Source organism: Strigops habroptila, chromosome 8 (genome assembly GCF_004027225.2).
Source record: "Strigops habroptila isolate Jane chromosome 8, bStrHab1.2.pri, whole genome shotgun sequence".
In the NCBI taxonomy this organism is placed as follows: Eukaryota; Metazoa; Chordata; class Aves; order Psittaciformes; family Psittacidae; genus Strigops; species Strigops habroptila.
The window spans coordinates 15,193,675-15,218,035 of NC_044284.2; the positions used below are offsets into that span (position 1 = coordinate 15,193,675).

The following is a 24,361-nucleotide window of genomic DNA, read 5'->3' on the forward strand; positions in this document are numbered from 1 at the left end:
GTGTTTCCTCTTGGAAAGAAAATGCCACATCTGTGCGCATTGACACTCCTGGTACCTGGGGTACTCGGCATGCTCAAGGTTAGTGGTAGGCAGCAACTGAACCAGGGAAGCAATGCTGTTACTGGTTGGGGTATCGCCCAAAGGAAAGACAGCAGGAACTGAGGTTTAAGACTCACAAAACCTGTTTTGCTTAACTTTAATTTGCTGAATTTGGGTTTCCTTTTCCAAATATTTACTGGCAAGCTAATGATTCTTTTTTTAGAAAAAAAAAAAAGGATAACACATAGGTAGACTACATTACTGACGTGTCTCTATGTGATACTTGGACAGCTTAGAGTACTTCAAAAGAGAATTAGCATACAAGATAGAGCATATCAGGCCAATAAACGGCATCTTCAAATCGGAGGATGTCCTCACTGCTCAGAAAAAGTCAACAAAAATTGACAATTGTGTAATTATAGCCTAAAAGAATGTGGTTGGGCAGCATGAAGACAATTGTCTGCATCCTTGAAGCTGCATCAGACTGGGTTTGTTGGAGTCCTCTGGAGGAAGAAGGATTTTTCCTTCTCTGAGAGTAACAGGAGATGTTTATGGTGTGCAGAGAAGGGCAATTAAAGGAGAGGCAGGTCAGGGAAGAGCTGCAGCCTTTACAGAGTTGTGTCTGAGAAGACTGGGAAACAGACATGTGAGGAGTCTCAGAAGTGATGGAAATAGTGGGCTGTGTGGTGTCTGCAGCCACCAGCACTGCTGGGCTGAGAGAGCAAGCTTGGAGGAAAAGACTCACCTAGCAAAGATACAGTGGGTGGAGAGAATAACTTCTTTACAAGCCATTCTATTGTTATTTTCTCTTACCCACCAACTCTGAATTTCTCTACTTACAGTTCTAGAGATCTATTACTCTAATATAATTTTAGAGATTCAAAACCCTTAAAATCTTTATTTCTAAAAAAGATGTGATCCATCTGTCTCTGAGCTCTGGCAGAATTGTAATCCTGTCATCAGAGAGCTTGTAAGACCCAGGCTGGCAGCAGAGCTGTGCCTTGTTCGTTGTCTCCTTGCCTCATCGGTCTCTGCCTGAGCTGCCAGCTCTCCACTGCCTCAGTCCACACCTAATTGATCTGTACAGCTTTCTGTACTGCAGACTCTTTATACATTAATTCTGCAGCCATGATTAATATATAGAGATGCATAACATCTGTGTTTAAAATGGAGACATCAGTGATGTAATTACCCTTCAGAAGAGACCTGACAAAATCATGCGGATGTGCCTTGTTTATAGTACCTGCAAAATTTTCCAGTGAAGTTACCAGCGCACAGGCAAGAATAGCTGTTAATCCCATCAATGCAAGTGGCCCCATTTGCACACTGGTGGCCACGGCAGTTGTCTATGTCCTCTTCACAATTTACCCCTGTGTAACCAGGTTCACAACTGCACTCATACGAGGACACCCCGTCAGTGCAGTTTCCATGAATGCAGGGGTCTGAAGAGCATTCATCAATGTTGACTTCGCAATGAGTGCCAGTCCATCCTTTTGAACATATGCAACGGTAGGAAGTATAGAAGTCTTCACATATCCCCTCATGCATACAGGGATCTGAGCTGCAGACATCTACTTGCAAACAGCCAGTAAGAGCAGGATTTGCAGATATTTTGACAAATTGCTCCTCTTGAGGTTTTTTGGTAGGGATGTCAGCATTTTCGAAGTATGAGAGATAAATGCCACTGATTTCTATGGTGCTCATACATCCTCGCAGGCCATCCAGACTATCAAAAGCCTTGTCAGCCACATAGATGTCTGTCTCTTCTTTTAAAAAGTTGAGGTTTCCTGTGGCAGCTGTGCTAGTTGCAGTGTCTTTCTTGTTATCTATATCAATGTGCCATCTAGAGAACTGGGACAGGGGCTCTACCATAGAGACCACCACTTGATGCCACTTCCCATCACTCACAGAGAGTGAACTAGCAAGGGTCAGCTTGTAAAAGCTGTTGCCGCTTTGCAATTGAAAGAGTAATTTGGAGTTGTGGATACTGATGGTGACAAACTCTGGCTCCTTCTCTGCATACAGCAGTATCACGTCAGCGTCCCTAGTTCGAAAGCCAAATACGATATTGGTGAGGTCTCTGCTGATTTTCCCGTTGCTTCTGTAAAATATCGCACTGCTTCGGCCACTAAACACTGCGTTAGCAAGACCTGTGCAAAAATAATTAGAAACCAGGCCAAATTTAAACCTATGCATGTGGAACAGTATCTCTTCAGTGCTCCGTGTTCCCTGACATGTAAGTCCTTTTGGGTTTGCTGAAAAACAATCAAATTCCACCAGTGTTTCAGTTATACTTCTCTGCCCCTTATGACTATAGAAATTACAGGGCAGTGCCAGCACAAGCTATATTGACATCAAAACTGTGCTGCTTTGCATCATCTCAAGTTATATTCTAAAGATAAAATTCTACATTAGTATTAGCTCTCTTTTTCTTTATTAGACAAAGAGAAGGAGGTGATCATAATTGCATACAACTCACAGCTGAGGCTGAGAGGATATTTCAAAACAAGATACATATTTGTCATTTTGGGTTTGTTCTCTAGTTTTGTACAGCTAGTTATTCCCCATGACAGATCCGGATGGGGTGAACCTTTGTTCTCAATTCCTCTTTTCTTAGATAAAGCATTAAAGAGGTTTTAAAAAGTGTTTGATTAGATCCCAATTTACTCTCACTGGTGATGAATTTAATTGAAGTCAGTTGACAAAAAGCCCTTCAAAATCAATGTAAGAAGAGTTGTGCCTGTCATGTTGAAAAGCAGCTTCTCCTGCTGCGTGCGTACTGCCACAGCCCTGCTGACAGCACTGAGCCCGTGCTGGCTGGGCTGGGAGGGCAGCAGAGTACTCAGCTTGCACTGCTGTGAGTGAAAATTGATGGGTAACATTGTGGCAGTTTTATGGATGTCTTCACAAAGGTATTTGACATCTTTCATTAGCATGGTTTCTACTAAAATGCACTAACTCATTGGGCTGTAAATTTGCACATTCTGAGTTTTATGAGGGTTATAGATAGGGAGGAGGGACAGGAAGTAATGTCTTCTGTCCATTCTTCAGACAAATCTAGCTTTGTGAGATCCTAGCACTGAGATAAGGTGGGTTTCTGATCTATCTGTGGGCTCAGAGATAGATCAGATGTAAATCTGGATGAAAAGAATCCCTGGGAATCCCAGTAAGAAATTATTAACTGTATATCCTGATACTAAGGCAGCAGTGGTGTAACTACACTGCCTGGTGCATCAAATGTGTGTCTTTCTCATAGCAAAAGTTTTCTCAGAGGAAACCATACTAAAAATGAAAGTCAGAACTTTTAAAAATTAGTTCTGATCTTTTAAATGTCACACAAAGCTGAGAATTTCAAGCTCATAAATCCAAAATACTCCTGTATAACTCATTACTAAGTCCTGAGCACAGCAAGCTGTCTGGATGTGCTTTTATTCTCAGTTGTGACACAGAGCATACAGTTTTGCTATTAGTTACTGTTCCTCACATCCACTTCCTGTATTCACCTTTTCTCTTTTTTTGGGGTGCACGTTTTCCTAGTGGGCTCGCTAATCATAGCCATCTAGGTTCAACTAGAGCCACAAGCATCTGAAGAACAGCTCTTCTCTGCCTTAGTTTAAAATGGTACCCAGAGCATAACACAGCAGGCTGGCAGAGAACTCACTGGCCAGCAAAACTCCTTGTTTTTTCGTTACCCTGTGTTGTACAACAAGTCTATGCTGTAGCTAAGAAAACAACTAGTTAAAAATACAGCTCTGTAGTGCAGTTATTTTTGAATATTTATTAGGGAAACTACCTACTATTGCCACATAAACCAGCACAAAAATCGAAACATTATCTAACAGTGTAAATTACCTTGATTTTAGCAAAAGGAAATGGTTCAGATACTTTTCACTTTGCGGTCTGTGCGTGTTTATATTCTACTGTAATAGGCAATAGTAAAGTTTATGAGAGAATGTATTTTGATGTTATCATTAAAACAGTCTATTAGAGAAGGTGCATTTATTTTAATTTCAGTTATAAATTTTAACAAGTGCTGCAATGCTGATTCTAACAATCTCAACAAAAATAGCATCATATTGGTCTGTCAGCAAATTGCCTACGATAGAAATCTTTTGTTGACCAACCTTCTCATTCCTAAGAGTCAGCCATTCTAACAGCTTCCACCAGACTGTGTGTGTATTTATCTTCTTCACAGCATCGTTAGGGCTTTCTTTGATAGCAAAAAGAAAAAATATTGCTTCAAAATCCTTACTTGCTTTTTAAATTCCACTCCAGGGTGGGAAGGAGAAGGAAAGTGGAAAAGGAAAGAGGTCTGCAGGGTGGCTAATGTTCTTAAGACAGCTAATTGTCATCAATTTTTAAATAGACTGCTTAGCATGCAGGTGCTTCTTAGGAAGTTACTAGTTGAATAACTGTAGTGCTGGTATTAAGGTGACTTCCTTCAAAGATATTTAACTTTTAAGAAAATCAAATGATGCAATGTATGTCATGTAGCTTATCTTTTCAGAAGGATGGAGAACATTCTAAGGTTAATCCAACACTGGATATCCTCTTATCTCTTTACAGTGGAAGAATGAGGGGTACACTCACACTTCCACAACATATTCATCTATTGTACAACCTCAACAGGTTGTGTTGAGTAAGTCAAAAGCAAAGGTCTTGTAAACATTAGTGTCTCTGTCAGGGGGTCTGGTTGAAAATTCCTGTGTTTGGTAGGGCAGACTCTTCCTGTTAATGTTACTTAGAATAGACATAATTATTATTTTAATACAGAAATAACATTTGAAAGAACTTTAAAGGCAGTGAATATTGAGTTTTAAGGAAATGCTGATGAAAATTTCTATTGTTTCTAATCTCCAAAGATTATAGGAATAACTGAAATGTACTTACATTCAAATCCTTGGTGTACTAGCTGGCATTGTGCTTCATGAGGACAGGACCCAAGCTCACACCACTTAACTTCCTCGCATGCCTTCCCCACTGTGTTAGGGGGGCACGTGCAAGTAAAGTCATCCCAGATTGAATAGCACACACCACCGCTGTGGCAAGGGTTGGGCTATGGAGAAAGAGAAGAGACAACCTAAGTGTGAATAAAAGCTGGTGGACTCCCAACTCTGAGGATGGGGGACTGTTTGGCAAAAGAGAGGATTCTGGTTATTTCAGTCAGAAAGTGACAAAGACCAGAACTATGACAGCACAGCATGTTCAATAATTGGTGAAAGCAGTATTTCAACCTTAAAATATTTTCATTCTCCCCTATGCAAATACATTTTGCTGCTGATATTCACTATATGTAGCATAACTCAACAAAATCTGCTCTTTCTAGCATTTTTATATATTTTCATAATCATCAAATAATGTATGGGAATGTACAAAAGATTAAAGGGAATCCCCCATTTTAAACATGTGAAAGTGCTCTGAAACATGAAATTCTTACCTTGCAGAGGTTGTCACCAGTGCAGCCTTGAGTGACATTGATAAGAGTTCGGTTGATAGGAGATTTCAGTGGATTGGTGATGGGGAAGAATTCCAGTGGCTGGTTATTCACTCTCACATCCTGGATGCAGCCTTTGAAATACCTGCCATTTTCATCAGTTTCTTTGTTATCGGGTAGACCTCCAACGTAAAGAATATCCTTACTTTGGATGGTTAGTAGTGGAGTAGAAATAAAGCCTAGGTTTTGAGAGGACTGGAACAATTCCACCTTATTTGGTTCTATTTTTAATGTTACTAAGTAAAAGTTTCCATCATTCATAGAGTGTTTCCCTAATAACTTAATGGAATTTAGAGCTAGCACTGTGAGTTTCCCGCCTTCCAAGTAGACTGTCACGTAGAGGTAAGTACTGTTTCTCAAAGCCAGTAACAAGCCAGAAGATTTGCGTGTTCGGACAAACATTGATATGTTCAAATTTTCATTCTGAGTGGCATCAACAGAAAAAGCAGCATAGCCTGAAGAGTCCTCAGATCCAAAACGGCCTGGAATGTACTCTTGAGGTTAGAGATATGGGAAATGAGTAAAAAAAGAGAGAAGAGAGAAAAATACAATAGTTAGGGCTAAATGACAAGAGAACCAATGATCAAATAGCTACTTGATAGTATTTACGTATGGTAGTAAGATGTGTTGTTATTTATGGATGAATAAAGACTTGATCCAGCTGTAATTGATCCAGCTTCTATTTCAAAATTCCTCTTGGCTTCCATGGCTGTAGCATTAAGCCCCAGTACAGGACCAGATGTTACATTATTGGGTATATTTTTCCCCTTTATCATGCTCTGTTTAATGCTGTGTTTTCAAATGGTTAAACAAGGACAGATTTCTACAGTTTCCTGGATTAGTCCTTAGAAAGATCATTTTGAGAAGAACCTAGCTGCTTTGATCCTCTGATGACCATGGAAGTTAATGTAATTCTGGAACTTTGTGCTATTTTTTGCACCGAATCCAAGCATAGAAATAGCCCAAAGCTTCTCAGCAAACCCGTCATGTGTGAAACCTCCAAATAGGGCACCTATTTGGTGCTGCATAGGATCCCCAGTTCTCTGGCAGACTTTCTGTTGCTGGGCCTCAACATGTGCTTGTATACATCAATTTGTATCTAGTTGTGAATCCTGCTCAGTCCTGTGAGTGCCCATCATGCTGTAGTGCCAAGGGGGAAAAATGATCCAGGATCAAGTAAGCTTTTCTTTTTTTCTTTCTTTTTGTGCTTATCAATTAAAATGATTAAACCAAAACCATCTGTCTCTCTCCCTTGCTCTTTATTTTCAGTAATGATTTTCAGACTTGTAAGGATACAAAATATGTAGCCAAACCCGTATTTTATTCTGATGAATCATCTCGTTAAAGCACAACAAAGTGTTTCTATTTTTATACTTTAAGTTTCGTGATCTTGTCCTCAATATTACAGACTTCCTGCCTAAACACTTTCAAAAGCTATTTTTAATTTATTAAATTCATAGAAAGAATAAACCAAGCTTTTTTTTTAAATGCTCACATAACTAAAGAGTCAGTTCTCTTTTGTGCAGTAAAACTCCTAGAGCAAGACCTCATAGGCCAAGTTTCTGCCTGCAGCGCTGCTTTTTTTATGACTACATTAAAAAACCCAATGAAATAGGGGACTGACTGTGAAGCCCCAACAGACCCTTAATAACCACACTGCACACTACTGTGGCACGGTAATATTATTCAGCAACAGGAATAGATCCCTTACTTGTTCCTAAACAGACAATTTCAGAAATACATTAAATATGAAATATTGGAATTCTATGACTAAGACTACCTATATATCTACATCTGCTTGTTAAAACTCTGGTATGTAGAAATAATTATTTGTTGAAATAGGTGTTTTGAGCCATTAAATCTCTCTGAGTTTTATCATCTCTGTAGGGTGGTACTAGAAACCAAGACACTTCTCCATGAGTGTAAAGAGAAAATTTCCGCTGGAATGAAGAATACACATTTGCAGTATTAGAAGGACACATTAATCTTCAAAAAGGTATTCCATGTTTACAATTACTTTGTTACATTTCTCTCTATTTATAAAAATACACATATATATATACATCATCATTCTTATCTTCTCTTTGATGAGATGGCTAGCATCACCTTGGTCAATATGACCTCTTGGGTCACAACATCTGGATGTTGATCAAAATGAGTCAACATCTGCTTGTTATTTTGTATATGTAGAGAAAATATTGCCTCTTGTCAATTAAATACTTGGCAGCAACTTTTCTTCAAAAAGACACTAGCATTTCTTATGTTACCCTTTACCACAAGTTTCCCCCACTCTACCTTTTAAGAAACCTGCCACAGTCTTTTAAGTATGGCACATAGCTAGAACCTATGTATCAAAATGGCATGGTGCCATGATTTGAAAAGAATATTGTGGTCAGCAGGAAAAAAAAAATAATGCATGCTTTCTAATCATTCTGAACAGTTCTAATGCCAGTGTAAGCCTCTCCTGGTCCTGACTGGTTTTAATTTTGCTTCATATAAGGAGGCAAACATATTTACCAGATGTTGTCCTATGCTCCAAAGTTGCCTTCCAAATCTTAGGATAAATTACAGCTAGACTTCAAAGAAGTCTGTTACAATTACCTCTCAGACTTTGTCATTTTGCAATAAAACCAAGAAGAAAAACTATTGAAAAGCATTGATAACTATTACAAAATGAAACTGTATTTAAACATTTTGAAATGCATTTCAAGCTACAGCTTTCTGCAGCAATGCATTCAATAAACCCCTGGGGCTAGTCATTCAGCTCATGTAAATCAATGTAGCTTCACTGGCGGCAGAGCAGCTATGCCGATTTACACCAGTTTAGGATCTGTCCATTCTAATCTGACCATGGCTCTGCTGTTGCACTTCATTTTTTCCAGTCCCTTGGCAAATATATATACACAAATATATGTAAGTATGTATATTTGTGTATATGTATGCATTTCTTCTTCCTTAAACATTGTTATGATAAACCATGTGTGCATGGTTAGTAAGGGTGCGGAGAGGGAAGCAGAGGCAAGAATGCTGTGTGTAAGATTCAGTCCTGTACTATTCTTTTCAACAAAACTGCTTGTTTGAAATCCCTCAAACTTATGCTGAGGCAATATTGCAGAGTCCACCCCAAAATGCTCCTTAGGGGTGCTGTACTTACACCTCCAGAGGGTTTCACAGAACAGATGCAGTATAGCAGGGAACTGGGCAGGGACCTCCTGTTGTCCTTTCACTCTGCCTCAGCCTGCATTTGGAAAGATCATTTGTAGCAGGGAAAATGCTATGGGCATCTGCAGCTTTTATATTTCTTCTTGTCACTGCCAAAGAGGCTGTTTGCTGAGATGTGTTCTTTTGTTCACCGAGACATGGGCAGGTTTTCCTCTGGTCACCAAGCAGCTATCTGGTAATGGCTGCCTTTGTTAGCGATTGTCCAGAGCTGTCTTCAGACCAGCTGAGAGATGAATGGGCCCTGTTTCCAGCCTCTGAAGCCCTGCCTTCTCCCTGGGCTCATCAGATTAAGTTAATAGTATAATCTTGTTCATTTTTTTTAAATTGGAATCTGTCTTTTTTTAACTTGTAGTACTTTTACTTGCCTTTCATTGCCTTAAATGAGTTTCTTTATAAAAGCCTAGAGAGCTCGAGGATAAAATTTTCAAAGAATGCTTTGAAAGTAAGAATTAAACACCAAGTGACTTAGTTGCTTTCTAAATTTTACTTGGGGTGCATAACCTATAGTGAACTACAGTTTTCCAGAGTTAATGCCATGCTAAGAAGGTTTTAAAACTGAATGAGTGGAATCCACCAGTTTAGCCTGATTTTTTTGTCAGGCTGAAAAGTAACTACAAAATAATGTAGGTGTGCTACTACTAACCTCTTGCACTTGCTTACCAGCTGACATCAAGCTCCTGAAATCCTAAGGGTTGTGCTGTTTCATGACCAGGGAAACAGGATCGTTTATGATCCTGTCTTGTTCAACATCTTTGTCGGCGACATGGACAGTGGGAATGAGTACGCCCTCAGCGAGTTTGCCGATGACACCAAGCAGTGTTGTTTGGTTGATACGTTGGAGGGAAGGGATGCCATCTAGAGGGACCTTGACACGCTTCTGAGGTGGGCTGATGCCAACTTTATGAAGTTTAAACAAGCCAAGTGCAAGGTCCTACACCTGGGTCAGGGCAATCCCAGGCACAGCTACAGGTTGGGTGGAGAAGAGATTCAGAGCAGCCCTGCGGAGAAGGACTTGGGGGTGTTGGTTGATGAGAAGCTTAACATGAGCCGGCAGTGTGCGCTTGCAGCCCAGAAAGCCAACCGTATCCTGGACTGCATCAAAAGAAGTGTGACCAGCAGGTCCAAGGAGCTGATCCTGCCCTTCTACTCTGCCCTCGTGAGACCTCACTTGGAGTATTGTGTACAGTTCTGGTGTCCTCAACATAAAAAGGACATGGAGCTGTTGGATCGAGTCCAGAGGAGGGCCACGAGGATGATCAGGGGGCTGGAGCACCTCCCATATGAAGACAGGCTGAGAGAGTTGGGGCTGTTCAGCCTGGAGAAGAGAAGGCTGCATGAAGACCTCATAGCAGCTTTCCAGTATCTGATGGGGGCCTATAAGGATGCTGGGGAGGGACTCTTCGTTAGGGACTGTAGTGGTAGGACAAGGGGTAACAGGTTCAAACTTAAACAGGGGAAGTTTAGGTTAGATACAAGGAAGAAGTTCTTTGCTGTGAGGGTGGTGAGGCACTGGAATGGGTTGCCCAAGGAAGATGTGAATGCTTCATCCCTGGCGGTGTTCAAGGCCAGGTTGGACGGAGTCTTGGGTGACATGGTTTAGTGCGAGTGTCCCTGCCCATGGCAGGGGGGTTGGAACTAGATGATCTTAAGGTCCTTTCCAACCCTAACTATTCTATGATTCTATGATTTTTTTCAGTAACCATTAAAACACAAATGCCCACAGCATTCCCTTACCTGTTGTGCAGCTTGGCCCTGTGTACGGTCGGTAGCAATCGCAGTGATAGCTCAGCCACAGGTTGGTACAGCGTCCCCTGTTCTGACAAGGGTGGGTTTCACACCAGTCCTTTTTAGCACATCCTGTCCTGACATTTAAAGATGATTCAGGTGATACATTCTCTGGTGTAATAACATTCAAGTCTATTTCAATGTCCTGAAGACAGCCTACAAATGAAGGTGCAGAATGTATATTATAGATGTTAAGTAGAGAGTTGCCGCTAATGTTCCCCACTGGTAAGCCGCCCAAAAACGTGCTCTGAAATGCAAGCATCATGTGATCGTTATCTATCACAGCAGACGTTTTATTGAGACACGATTCTACACAAGAGCTGTCAAGCAAATTAAGAGTAACAGCTCTTGCCAAGGTTACCTCTACTGAATGCCATTCTCCATCACTGACATTATGTGAAATATGCAAAAGAGCCTGTGGCTTGTTATTGACTTGCACGGATAAGTGTAAGTAGCCATTCAGTAACTCCAGCTTCGCAAATGTACTTTTCTCCCCTCGGTAAAACAGAAAAGCTGTAGGTTGCACAGTTTGAAACCTCAGGTTTATATTATAGAAAAATTCCTTTTTAGGGTTCAGGGGATTCTTCAACGAAAGGAAACTGTTTCCTTGAAAAGAAAATGTGGTTACAGTTTCACAGCGTATTCCAGTATACCCAGGTGAACATATGCAGCTGAATCCATGTTGGTCATTTTTTAAATGTGGGATACATATTCCGTTGTTTTGGCATTGCTGATCAGTACAGCCATGGAGAACTTCTGTACAGTTCCAGCCTCCATAATAAATCCCTTCTTTGTCAGCAGGTGGGCAATGGCAAGTGTAATTCCCAGGAAAATTCTCACAGATTCCACCATTTTGGCAAGGGTTCATGTAACATTCATTGATGTCTTCATCACAGTGAGTACCTGAAGAATAAACAAGGAATTAGACATTCTGGGTTGGATAACTGGAGCCCCAAATGATATTTTTTAATAACATGAGTTTTCTTGAATTATCATTAATTAGATGGGAACGCCTTGATAAATAGAATATTGACTCACAAGCCTAAAATATGTTAAATATAAAAATACCATTCACATGCCATAGTTTTTTTGTGCGCTGTGTTGTATAAACACAGCTACAGGTTGGGTGGAGAAGAGATTCAGAGCAGCCCCGTGGAGAAGGACTTGGGGGTGTTGGTTGATGAGAAACTTAACATGAGCCAGCTTCACTGTGCGCTTGCAGCCCAGAAAGCCAACCGTATCCTGGGCTGCATCAAAAGAAGTGTGACCAGCAGGTCCAAGGAGCTGATCCTGCCCTTCTACTCTGTCCTCGTGAGACCTCACTTGGAGTACGGTGTACAGTTCTGGTGTCCTCAACATAAAAAGGACATGGAGCTGTTGGATCGAGTCCAGAGGAGGGCCACGAGGATGATCAGGGGGCTGGAGCACCTCCCGTATGAAGACAGGCTGAGAAAGTTAGGGCTGTTCAGCCTGGAGAAGAGAAGGCTGCATGGAGACCTCATAGCAGCTTTCCAGTATCTGATGGGGGCCTATAAGGATGCTGGGGAGGGACTATTCATCAGGAACTGTAGCGATAGGACAAGGGGTAACAGGTTCAAACTTAAACAGGGGAAGTTTAGGTTAGATATAAGGAAGAAGTTCTTTACACTGAGGGTGGTGAGGCACTGGAATGGGTTGCCCAAGGAAGTTGTGAATGCTCCATCCCTGGCAGTGTTCGAGGCCAGGTTGGACGGAGTCTTGGGTGACATGGTTTAGTGCGAGGTGTCCCTGCCCATGGCAGGGGGGTTGGAACTAGATGATCTTAAGGTCCTTTTCAACCCTAGCTATTCTATGATCCTATGATCTCAGAGAAGCTGTTGGAGGGGTTTGAACCCGTATGTCCCAGCAGAATACTCCTGGTACCATGTACCTACAGTGGAACTTTCTTTACCTTTCCTAGATACAAAATATAAAGCAAGAAAAGATGAAAGGAATATTTTCTCAAACATCTCAGAGCTTGTTGATGTGAATACCTCTATAAGATATGGGCAACACATACTCATGTTTCCTCCTCTTCCGTGTAACACTTGGCTTCTGGTATGTTGGGTAAAAGGAGAGCTCCTCATTCCAACTTCACTGTAATTCGATAGATGTGACCAATTGTGTCTACTGAATCAGACTTCACAAAGGAAAACAAATCTGTTCCTCTTGTAAAACTAATCTGTTTATCCCTCTGCACTGTTATTCATCTATAAAGTGGTAATTATAATAACTTCTCCCTTGAGCAATCAAGTGACCAATATGTATGCAATGGATCAGGGAAAATCTGTTTCTTATCTTCCTTGGAAGCAGTTAAAATATCCAGATACTTTTTTGAAAACTCATGCTAAGTGCAACTCCTAATATTTCCACTTTCCTTCATAGTTTTTCTAGAGAAAATAAGAAATAATTTGCAGTCAGTTTTCAAACTAGTTTCATCAGCACAAAGTAGTTAATAGACATAAATATGCCTGTCCCCACAGCAAAACTGGTGCCTGTAAATTAAATAATGAGGTATGCTGAGACGCACAGAGTTGCAGCTAAATACCAGGCACCACACCTATCTTTATATACAAACTTGCACTGAGCATTTTTACAGCAAAACAGGCATTTTTCATTGAAAATTACAGAGCAGCATTCAGCCACAATGAATTGCTTCAAATGGTAGATAAATGTAGTTACTAGGCTAATTCCTTGCCCGTCCACTTTACTCAATCACAATTGTAAGTAGACCCATCTCGGAGAGAAGTAAGTTACAGGAGAGCCAGAAGGGAACTGAGAATTGGTTGAGATTTGTTTGGAAGATTAACTAGAGTGAAGTGGTCATAGCATGTATATAAAAGGCTCTCTCTGCAGTGATCCTCCTCGCTTGTGAGTTTTCAATTATAAAATATAGTTTCCACTTGAAGCTTCAGATTATCAAACGCAGCTAGTGCTATCTCCCTGGTCTGGCAGTAGGGTTTTACAGCAGCAGTCTGTCTCTGGTTTCCAGCCAGGCTCATACTTACTGCAATGTGAGCTGTCTATGTATACCTTAATATGTAGTGGCATCTGGCAGAAATATGACTCATTGGGACTGACTTTCTGAAAGTGAAGTGCACTTCCCAAACCGTTACTGACTGGGGGCCAGGATGATGCCTGCTTTGCCCAGTTTGTGGCATTTTCTGTGTTAGCGACTTGTCCTGCTTTTGCTATTCTAGTACATGAAAAGTGAAGTTACTGTGAGCCATTTCGTTTTTGGTCAATGTTTTAGTACATCTGCCTGATGTTGCTCCCTTCCGTGCTTTGACATTGAGAACAATGTCTCCATAGGTCTTGTATACAACTCACTCTTAATGTGAGAGCTATAGGAATGCAGATCTCTTTGGGGTTTTGTGTCAGAGACAGAAACTAGTGCAGTATAGAAGCAGTAGGATGAGGGATGTATTTAGCCTTGTCACAGGGCTATGGAGTGCTCAGAGCATGCTTAAGGATTTATAGCCTGGGAGCCCGTGTAAAACCTTTCATAGTTGAAGTCAGCATAGTGAATGGCTGGATACTTAGTTGCTGCATTTTCAGTAATGCTTGATGACTCTGTGTATATTAGTCTGTTATCCCATGGCACCTGCAAGGCATCATCTTTGCCTTGTAGCTTGTGGCCTGAGTCACACCTTGCAATAAAGACTCTCTCTGGAAAGGGTGACACAGATGCATAAACTGAAACCAACTTTACTATAATGTTTTGTGTCTGTGTGTCTGTGTTGTTTTCTACTTCATGAAATTAGACATAAAGTTAATGAAATAATTTCAGGAGAATGCTAAACTTCTTTGGAAATCATATATGTTTCTACCTTTAAATTTAGATAATACATTTGGTAAAAAATGTGTCATGTCTAACAAAGAAATAAAATGAGTTTTAAGAGGAGGTACACATATTCTAAATGTACTCCTTGCCTATAGAAAACAAATAACAAATCTGTTATTAAATGCAAAGTGACTACCATAGAGATACTTCAGTTATTCAGTGTCGGCATACAATGCTTATGTGTTTAAGTAATTATATTAATAATACGTTGCAAAATTATTATTTTGTGGGGTTCTGTATATATATACATAAACATGTATATACATATATCTATCTGCCTACAATTTCATAAGATTAGCGCAAACATAAATATAGGTCACACCAAAAGACAAATAATAAGCTGTTTTTTCATATCAAGAATAAATAAATCAGCTGTTCTTACAAGCGGTATTGATATTGCTTGTTATCTGCCAGTTACCGTACAAGCAAAGACCACTGTCACTCAGGATACAAGCACTCTAGATAAAAGGATTAACCAATATTTATAGAACTGTACAAGCAGTTCAAGTAGCTCAGGTTGAAGGAGAAGTTTAGAATGTTAAAAAAATAATCTCTAAAGATGTAAGACATACCAAAAGCAAGTACAAGGGGAACTACTGTTTTCTTTTCAGTGCTTACATACATTAGCTTAGCTAAACATATTTGTATTTTTAAAGTAAAAAATAAAGTAAAACCATTCAACGTTTTCTGTTCTAAATATATTACACACCTACCTAAAATTTATCATATTTTTATAGATAACGATTACTTTTTCCTCCTGTGAAGTTTTATTCAAAACGAAGATGAAACGGCTCCTTTGACTCAGTTTTATAACACCATTCATGTCTACTTTTTTCACTTGCACATTATTATTATAGGGTAGCTATTTTCTAGTTAGCCTCTTAATTAAACTATCTGTTTCAAATTTAGTAGCAAAGGTTTCCTGCAGAAGCGGGATGACAAAAATTTCATTCAATTCTGCCGAATGCCACTAATTTTCATTTTGATTAAAAATTTTAAAAGTATTACCCAAGTTAGACTTTTGATACACATTTTTGGTTAGAAATTTGTTCACAGCCTTCTATCTTTCTACTTCCTTGACACTATATAAATTAAGCAAATACAAACAAGCAGTCTGCATAGATACTACACGTTCAGTACAGTCTAAATGCACATATAATTTCACAAAAAGAAAGTATTTACCTGTAAACATTGTCATTAAAATGACGTAAACCTGTATCCTAGTTGCAAGCATCTTTTTCCAGAGAAAAAGATCATTTAGCACTTTAGCAGTCCACAGAGTAAGTTTCTGTAAAATTCAAAACAGTTCTCAGTATAACAGCTTCCTTTCCAGGATTAGCTTGCTCCACTTCTGTACCTGCTGATGTAGTCTGATGGTGTATTTTGCCCAAGCCAGATCAACAAGGCTTAAACTAAGACTCATTAAACTGCTTACGCAATAGATATGTATTCTACTTAAATTCTTTTTCAGCATGTTCTCTCCAAGTGGGCTCACACTAAACTTTGATCAGACTTCAAAGACAGACATATTTTTAGGATCCATTCAAAATTAATTTGTCACTTTTTAGTGTTTTAGAAGGTGCCGGGGTTTTTTAAGACCATATTTTCTTTCATTTTCAAGAGATTTGTTAATCCAAATCAAGTCTTTCATGGTCACTGTCGTTCAGAGAAACTGTACATCTCAATAAGCAGATAGAAAAGACCTAGTATTATATATTGTTTCTTTATTTTAGAAAGTATTTCTGCTGAGTATTCCACTGCTCTCATTCTACTTACTGGAAATCTATGACTGCAGATTTTTGAGTGTGCTCAAGACAGGTGGAAAAAAACCCAACTAAAACATCTTTTTTCTTTGGCTCTTGAACAAGACATTTTGATTTGGACCTAATTTAACGAGAGGAAAATATAGTTCAGGAGATTGAACTACTTATTTCTGTGATAACTTAAGCAGCAGACTTTAAAGAAAATAAATCATTATATTTTATTTACATAATGAGTTGCTTTAAATATTGCTACAGCAATATCTGTGTAACTAGTTAAATAATTATAAACCAAGAGAGTCTTTCCCCGCATTGATATGTATACCATCCACCCGGCACATGACAAACTCTGGATTCAGATCTTTGCTTTGGCAGTTTTCCATTTTAAAATTTCAACAATGGATCCTGTAGTCTCTCTCAGCCTGTCCCCAAGAAAATGTTGATTTTTGGCAAATGTGTTTTTCAATTCCTTCTTCTCCCTAAATGTAAATTCCTGGCCTTGTGTCAAATTTCTTTCAAGGTTCACCAAAAGACCTGTATACAGGATACAATTTTGGATTCATTGAACCTACAGTTCACAATCGCTTTTATGGTGATGCTCAAAAAACTGCTTCTCCTTCCAGCCTCTGACAGAGGTATCGAGTGATTTTTCCTATAACAAATTCAAATACCATGGGGTAAGAATGTCATCCAGACTCTTTGAAAGGTAAGTAAGGAAGCTTTAAATGAAATAAAAGTTCATGTTGATAAGTTGGTGTGCATGTACTTTATTAGTATTGCTTATCAGAAGTCTCATGCTACAGCTTGAAGCTTAATATGCATTTATCTTGAAAATAACAGGAAAAAGTTGGAGGTTCTTTGTAATTGTCAGTCCTTTTGCAATATGACCCTGATAAATGTTCTGAGGTAAGATTATGAACATACACACTGTCAACAAGTCGGGATAGGCATACGCTATTACAGCTCAGTGAAAACACAGAGTTGGTGACACTGAGACAGAGGAACTTCATATCAGGGTATTTAGCAAACTGCCTGAAGCCATGTCAGAACTGCTAGTGGGTATTTTCAACAAACCTGTCAAGAACAAGTGGGTTACAGAAGGTGGTAGTTACTCTACTCACAGCAAGGGTTTCAAACTGTCTTTAATACCGTTTTTGTGTACAGACCGAGGAGAAAAATGCTCATGGAACCACCACAGATGGGTGTAATCCTGCCCAGAAAGTAACAGTGAGAAGTTTCCTGTCAAACTGGGAGGATCTTTTGATTATGGTTTGAGATTGTCCTGCATTTGCTAAGGTCAGTGTTTTCATGAAAGATGCTCATGATGGTATAGAAAGTTTACTTATTAAGTTCTCTGATAAAGCAGGCTTAAGTGAAATTTTTGAGTGTGTTAAAGACAAAACTACCTTTATAGGTGAACATAAGAAATTGGAGAAATGGACTGAAAATATTGTATTCAATTCTGGAAGGACTCATTCAGTTTCCATGGTCTCAGGTTGGAATAACCAGCAATCAGGTGGTACAATAGTTCCAGTTTACAAAGCCTTGGTGACACCTTAGCAGGAATAGTGCTGTTCACTGAGATCAGAGTAAGCAAGTGAAGAAGTCATGGGTTTGACCCTCACCAAGGATGATCCACACTACAGGAAAATATTTCTGATGATAGTAAGGCAACAATGCCTTGGCACAAGATATCCACTGGGAGCCATAAGGTCTATTTTGTATCCTTAAAAATAGATTAGAGACACAAGTGCAGTGTGACATGAGTCAGTTGCTCCTGTCTCAGACATACAGATGGCTCAAAAGATACCTGCACGTCTGCCCCTTCCATTTCCCTTTTTTTTTCCATATTTCTGTGATTTCCTTGAATAAAATAATTCCCAGCAACTGAGCTGTAGATGTGTCAAGCTCTACATGCACATATATGTGTCTATCCACATATATGTGTCTACACACATATAGGTATAAAATGCAAGTAGGATTAAACCTTGGAGAAACTCAAATTGTAGCATACTCTTTAGGATATGCTTTATGGAAGACAAAGACAAAGAGTTTGCAATAATGCTTCCTCCACCTATACTCTACAGTTTGAAAATGTCTGTTTACAAAATCCTATCTCAGGCAGAAACAACTTTTTTCAAGGGACTCATTAATCCTGATGCCATTGGAAAGATCTGGCAGAGCATATATTCTTCAAGACTCCATGTATTAGCAGACAATCATGAAAATTCTAAGTTTGCCACATCTGTGCTGATAATTGCAAAGAGATAATTACTCTTTGCTGGAAGGAGGAAATGCACATTCATGAGTGAGTAAGTGCAAGGAAATAAATTGACCATCTCTATGTCATTGTAATTAAAACTCATGTTTCTGGGTGTAAATCAGTTGTCGTGGAGGTCAGGAAGGAGATTTTACATATGTACATCAGTGTAGAGCAAGTGAGGGGTATTTAAATGGATATTTTTTCTCCTATTTTATTTCAGTAAAGGATCAGGTCATATTGGGTATTGAACTTAATGTAGCCAGTGATCTGATCTAGTATGGCAATTTTTGTTGCTGTCTTAGCTGGAAAAGCTCATGTAAAATGAAGGACAGAATACAGGGCAGAGCTGGAACTCATGGAAAATTGGTTGCTTTAAAATAGTACTATAACGAGCATATGCTAACATTGGGCTAATTTGCACATGATACCTTTCACATAGAACTCTGATTTTGTAAAGTTGTAAGACCTTGTTAGTTATTCCTTTATTGCAGACAAATTCACTATTCTGTTATTTTCTCTCTTGCCATTTGAAATGTACATATAAAGTTAATACTGGCTAGGAAAAAAACCGAATATAGAAATAGAGCTGAATGACTTGGCTTAATCATTAAATATGTCACTCTAGCTGAGGGATATGGAATTCATAATGTGCTACATTCAGAATGGCATGCTGTAACCCAATCTTTTTAAATGTTGCTGGCCTGAAGCTTCATAGACTAGTTTGAATTTTCAGAAAAAATGGATTTTTCTTAAAGTAGTAAAAAAAACCCAATCCCTTAATCTCTTCAATCATTAAACTTTTTCTAAGAGCAAAAGTACTTGGAAATGTTTTTCCACTTGTTTCAGATGTTTTGTCACACCTAAAATCATTTTCATTTAAAAAAAAAAAAGAAAGAAACCCATGTACATGCTGTAGGTGATTAGTTGTTTAGTGAGATCTGGTGTGTTTATTTTATTTTATAAATATTGGAAACAGCCGACCGAGTTAAGCATTGGCTTCAGCTTCCGGGTAGATCAGCCAGCCTTTTTCACAAGCCTGCTCTGCAGACCATGAGTGCTCCTTAGGCAAAGTTGTGTGAGGGGCACAGCCAGAGGTCAGGCACATATAGCCTGTGAATGGCAAGGGGCCATGTCCTAGAAGGGCAGCACGGCAAAACTGTTGCTTGTAGCCTACACCTTCGTCCCATATTTTGATTAACACAGCCAGCCATGTGGATCCAATTGTAGGATTAGGGTCTGAATCTGGAGTAAAGAAAAACTTGGTGAAGAAATATGTCCCTGCATGGCACTCATTTTCCTTTCATTTCCCTACTTCTAGAGTCAGCTTTATGTATAGGTGAAAGAGACAGCTGCTGTTGCTTTGACTGATGGAGGTAAGAAAGAAAGTCAAATGGTGGCAGTCCAGTTTTCCCAGGCAGCATCCTTCTTCAGTAGATTTTCTGGCTGCATGAACATATCTTTAGCTATGGCCACACTGTTGACATGAGCTAAGAAGGGAGAGAGACGGGAGAGCACAATTACAGGGTGTGTCACTTTAAAGTGGATAAAAGTGATTTATGAAGGATACCATTAAGAAAGAAGGGAAAATAGCAGGGAAGATTTTGGAGATTAAACAGTTGAACAAATAGAGAATAATGAGAACAGGAAAAAGGAAATGGAAATATACGAATCAATGATACCCCCAAAGATACTTATGTTGGCATTAGAGACAGCATTCTTCTTAGACACACAGGCACCTATGGGCAGTAAGAGGTGTGAGTATGTATGTGTATGACCATTAATCTATACAGGAAATGTGAGAGGTGCTCACACAGAAAGACTGCAGATCAGGGATAAGGTCTACACAGAGATCTCAGATAAAATTGAAGTGGAGCGAGGAGACCACGGGAGCAATGGCAAAGACGAAAGACTGGGGGGGGCAAAAAATAGAAAAAAGAAACGGTCATAGACTTTTTTGTACTTAAATAATGATAGTCTTGTGTGGTGGAGCAGAGAAGTCAATTCACAAAATGTAGAAAATTAAAATAGAGTCATAGAAAAAAATAGATTGAAAGAGACCTTCAAAGGTCATCATCTGTTCCAATGCTCCACTCAAAGGGTTGGGACATCATCCAAACAAGAAATTGGAATAGTTGGTTTCAGAGAATTTGGTTATTTTATACCTGATTATGGACCAGATATTTGAAAGCCAAAGAAAGATACTTGGTGTTCTGCTTCCAGTACATTTTTGTGTTCTTTAAGCATAAAAAAAAAAAAAATATATTATTCAGGACTTTTTCATGTTTTACCTTTTAGAGAACTGTGGCAAGACTGTCAAATTCAAAGCATTAATGATCTGATTTGCATTTTTTGTAGATTTATGAGCTTGTACATTCAGATGATGTGTGTGCATTTGAACTCAAGTATATCCAGAGGGATCTTAAAACAACCAATACCTTTGAGTTGTTTAATTAGATCATACAAGGTCATGTTTCATTGACTTGAAAATCTGTTTGGAGCATATGACTCACTTTGGAATTGGAAAACAAATTAATTTTCAGTCCTACAAACACTTCAGGGCTTTAAAAGAGTGCTTGCTGTTGATGAACACATCCATTGAGAAATGTATGCTGTGTCTAGTCTCCCCTAAAAGGGATTTTCTACCGTGTTTCTTATTGGCTGCTTCCTATTTGTTTTAACTGAGGTAGGCAAGCACAGCCACTGTGCTGTCTAGTGTGAAACAGCTACTGCCCTGGAAAAAGCGCTTTGAGAAATTCCAGTCATTTGCAAGATTTTCTAATTTTGCTAAAACAAATGTGAATCTCTGCAACATACAAAAGTGAATGTATTTACATAACTTCACTGTCAGTCTATATTGAAACAAACTGAAAAAGCCAGCAGGCTAGAAAATCATAGTTTTAATGGGGCTTATACAGCTTAACTGAGAATTGAGACCCGAGAATAGAAAAATATAACATATGAATGTGTGAACACACATAACATGTTTTTGCTGCGTGTATTTTGAGCTGTGCATAGCATAGCTGTATAAATAGCATGAATATGATCTGTATTTATGCTGTGTAAAATTACACCTCTCTATTCCTACAGTATATATTTGTGTATAATTTATTATCACTTTAAATACAGGGGAAAAAAAAGTCTTTAACCCTGAACTATTCACTTCTACAATATTTTTTTAAGGCAATTACTCTACCTGATGTATGTTTTCTTTCATGTGTAAATAGCCGTGACTTGCTATAGAGCAGATGTAGCTGCAAAAGGCCTTAGATTTTGGACTGTGATCCTTCAGTCCAGTTCTTTATCAATGGGAATGGCAGAAGATCTTATCTCTTTTCACTTCAGCAGCATTGTTCATTTCTCTCATTCCCTGCAATGTAAGTTCTTTTGCAGTGTGAAAACTCACCTAAACAACGTCTTTGTTTACCCAAGGTGTCATATGTTTAATGCATCTTGAAGCTGGGAAGCGTGAGACCCAACCTAGTTTCACTTTGGCTAGGTCACGTAACAATGCCAGTGGCAATGGGATAGCATGGACTTCAGCTGAGATTGTGTGTGCTTGCCATGGTCGGCTGAATGTTTTATTGGGGGATTTCCTGGGTCATTCTATGGGTATGTGTTTTAGCTAGATAGCTAGATTAAATCTAGTTTTTGTATGTCTTTATGTGTTGCAGTTAACTTCTGTAGCTCTGGAGACATGTTCACAGTACAGCATTTAAATAGTTTATTTATTACTATAGGTAGTGATTTATCATGTTGTTCTGGCCCCACAAAAAGGCCTAATAACAGATTCTGAACACTCTTTGTTAAGATAAAATAGTGCCTATAGGACTGACTACAGCCATAATTGTATTGATCATTATGATTTTCTGTAATAGTGTCGTGTTGTTAACACTGCCAGACTCAAAGAATTACAGTGGTGGGAGGGCAATCTGAATCAGATCCACCAAATCTATTTCTAGCAGTTCATTACTAGCATAAATTAGCTGTCTATACTAGGCTTTTTTTCTTCTCTCTGAGACTGTTTATTGAAAGTGCAAAGTTCATTGTCAGCCAGGGAAAGAGTGTGCTTTCCTTAATCTGATTCTCCTTACACAATCAGCAGAAGTCCTTTTCTAAGTTAATTCAATTTTTTTTTACTTTTTTTAAGGGATCAGCACTCGGGTGATCAGTAAAAGGTTAGCTTAACTTTGAAATTCTCCTTGCACCTGAAAAAATCAGTCCAGCTACCTAAACAGAAGCAGATTCTGCCTTATTATAGTCACTCAGAGTTTATTTCAAACGGTGCAAATGAGCAGACATAAAAATACGAGGCTTTATCACTTTTCCTCCTATTAGCGAACACTGAATAATTAAGAGCTAGATGCTACAGGGAATAATTCATGTAAGAGCTTTTATGTAGTATATCACATAAAATTTATTTTGGTGCTCGCTTTACCAGCTTATTTCTATTACTCAGTGTCCAAACATACTCCTTATGTCCTTGAGGAGACCTTAGACCTGGGACTCATCAGTGATAATTAATTGCCAATGAACTAGAAAACTGAGTCCAATACAACAAAGGCATGAAAGTGATTTTTTTTATTTATCAACAATTAAAATTGGAATTATATACATGTATACGTTTGTGTATACATAATTGGTAAGCTGCCAGAGGGACCTCAACAGGCTGGAGGCATAGGCAATCTTCATGGATCTCATGAAGTTCTGCAAGGGGATTTGCAAATCTCTGTACCTGAGGACAAATAACCCCATCCACCAGTATGCACTGGGGGCCAGACGGCTGGAAACTAGCTTTGCCATGATGGTGAACAAGTTGGACATGAGCTATCGGTGTGCCCTTTGCAGCAAAGAGGGCCAACAGCATCCTGGGCTATGTTAGGAAGTGTGTTGCTAGGAAGTCGAGGGAGGTGACTCTTCACCTCTACTCAGCATGGTAAGACCACGTCAGGATCAGGTCTGGGCTCCTCAGGTGCAAGAAAGAAGTGAACGTACTGGAGCAGGTCCAACACAGGGCCATGAAGATGATTAAGGGTTTGAAAAATCTGAGAAGAAGCTGAGAGCTGGGATTGCTGAGAAGTTGAAATTAAAGTAAATTGTAAAGGCAGGTGATAACATTTCAAAGAAAAAAACCCCACATTTAAACTTCTCCCCAATTCACCTGTTCCTTCCCCTTGAAGAACTATGTATTGCCTGATTGCAAACATGATTGCTCTCATGCATGCAATTCTTCTTAAGACCTGATCACTTAAGTGTGAGGCTCAGCTGTACAGATACCCTGCTTTTAAATATAAGATGCTGTTATGTTAAATATCCTTTATAACGGGTGAAGGTGGGAAATCTGAGGCACATTTGTACTATAAAAGTTAAGAATATTTGGATTCTTTACTCTGTTCCTCCTGTACATAGGCTTGGCAGTGTTAATTCAGGAAGGTTTAGAAGATTATGTGTACATGACAGCCCTGAGGATTTCCATGATTACGATTTTCCTTTCACTCCTTTTTTTTCTTTTTGAAGAGCATAATAGCCTATGACAACTAAGCTTTATTCTCTGTGGAGTCTGACATTGCTTCTTTTTAATGGATCAGACAGTTTGTGATACATCAGTACTTTCTTCCCTATGTCAACCTGGGGTACCTCTTCAATATTTCCCATCTGTGCTGACCTGTGTGATCAAGAGGTCATGTCCTGAAGTCAAACCCAGAATCGAAACACTCACTTCTACCACAGCCCAGACTATTAATGTTACCCATTTAATTTATATCAAGTTGGAACTTGACATTCAATTTCTCAGTCCAGAAGCAATTATTTTTAAAGGAACATGCCAACAATATTGCTTGGCTTAGAATAGCAAAAGTTCAAAAGGGCAAAAAACATTTCACACCATAAATAAAGAATTGATTATACTTGAAAACAAAGTTTGTAATTACTACTGACAT

The 24,361-nt window shown here is 39.0% G+C and overlaps 1 protein-coding gene across 5 annotated transcripts in view; it reads right to left on the bottom strand.

Moving 5' to 3' along the window:
- CRB1 (crumbs cell polarity complex component 1) overlaps positions 1–24,361 on the bottom strand; it is a 104,769-nt gene that overhangs the window by 26,309 nt on the left and 54,099 nt on the right. For all 5 annotated transcript variants that reach the window (XM_030494807.1, XM_030494806.1, XM_030494804.1 and 2 more), the window contains 4 exons: positions 10,490–11,443; positions 5,477–6,027; positions 4,930–5,095; positions 1,283–2,189 (listed from right to left, as the gene is read on the bottom strand). In XM_030494807.1, coding sequence (XP_030350667.1) covers positions 1,283–2,189; positions 4,930–5,095; positions 5,477–6,027; positions 10,490–11,443 — 2,578 coding nt within the window. The remainder of the gene's footprint in view (positions 1–1,282; positions 2,190–4,929; positions 5,096–5,476; positions 6,028–10,489; positions 11,444–24,361) is intronic.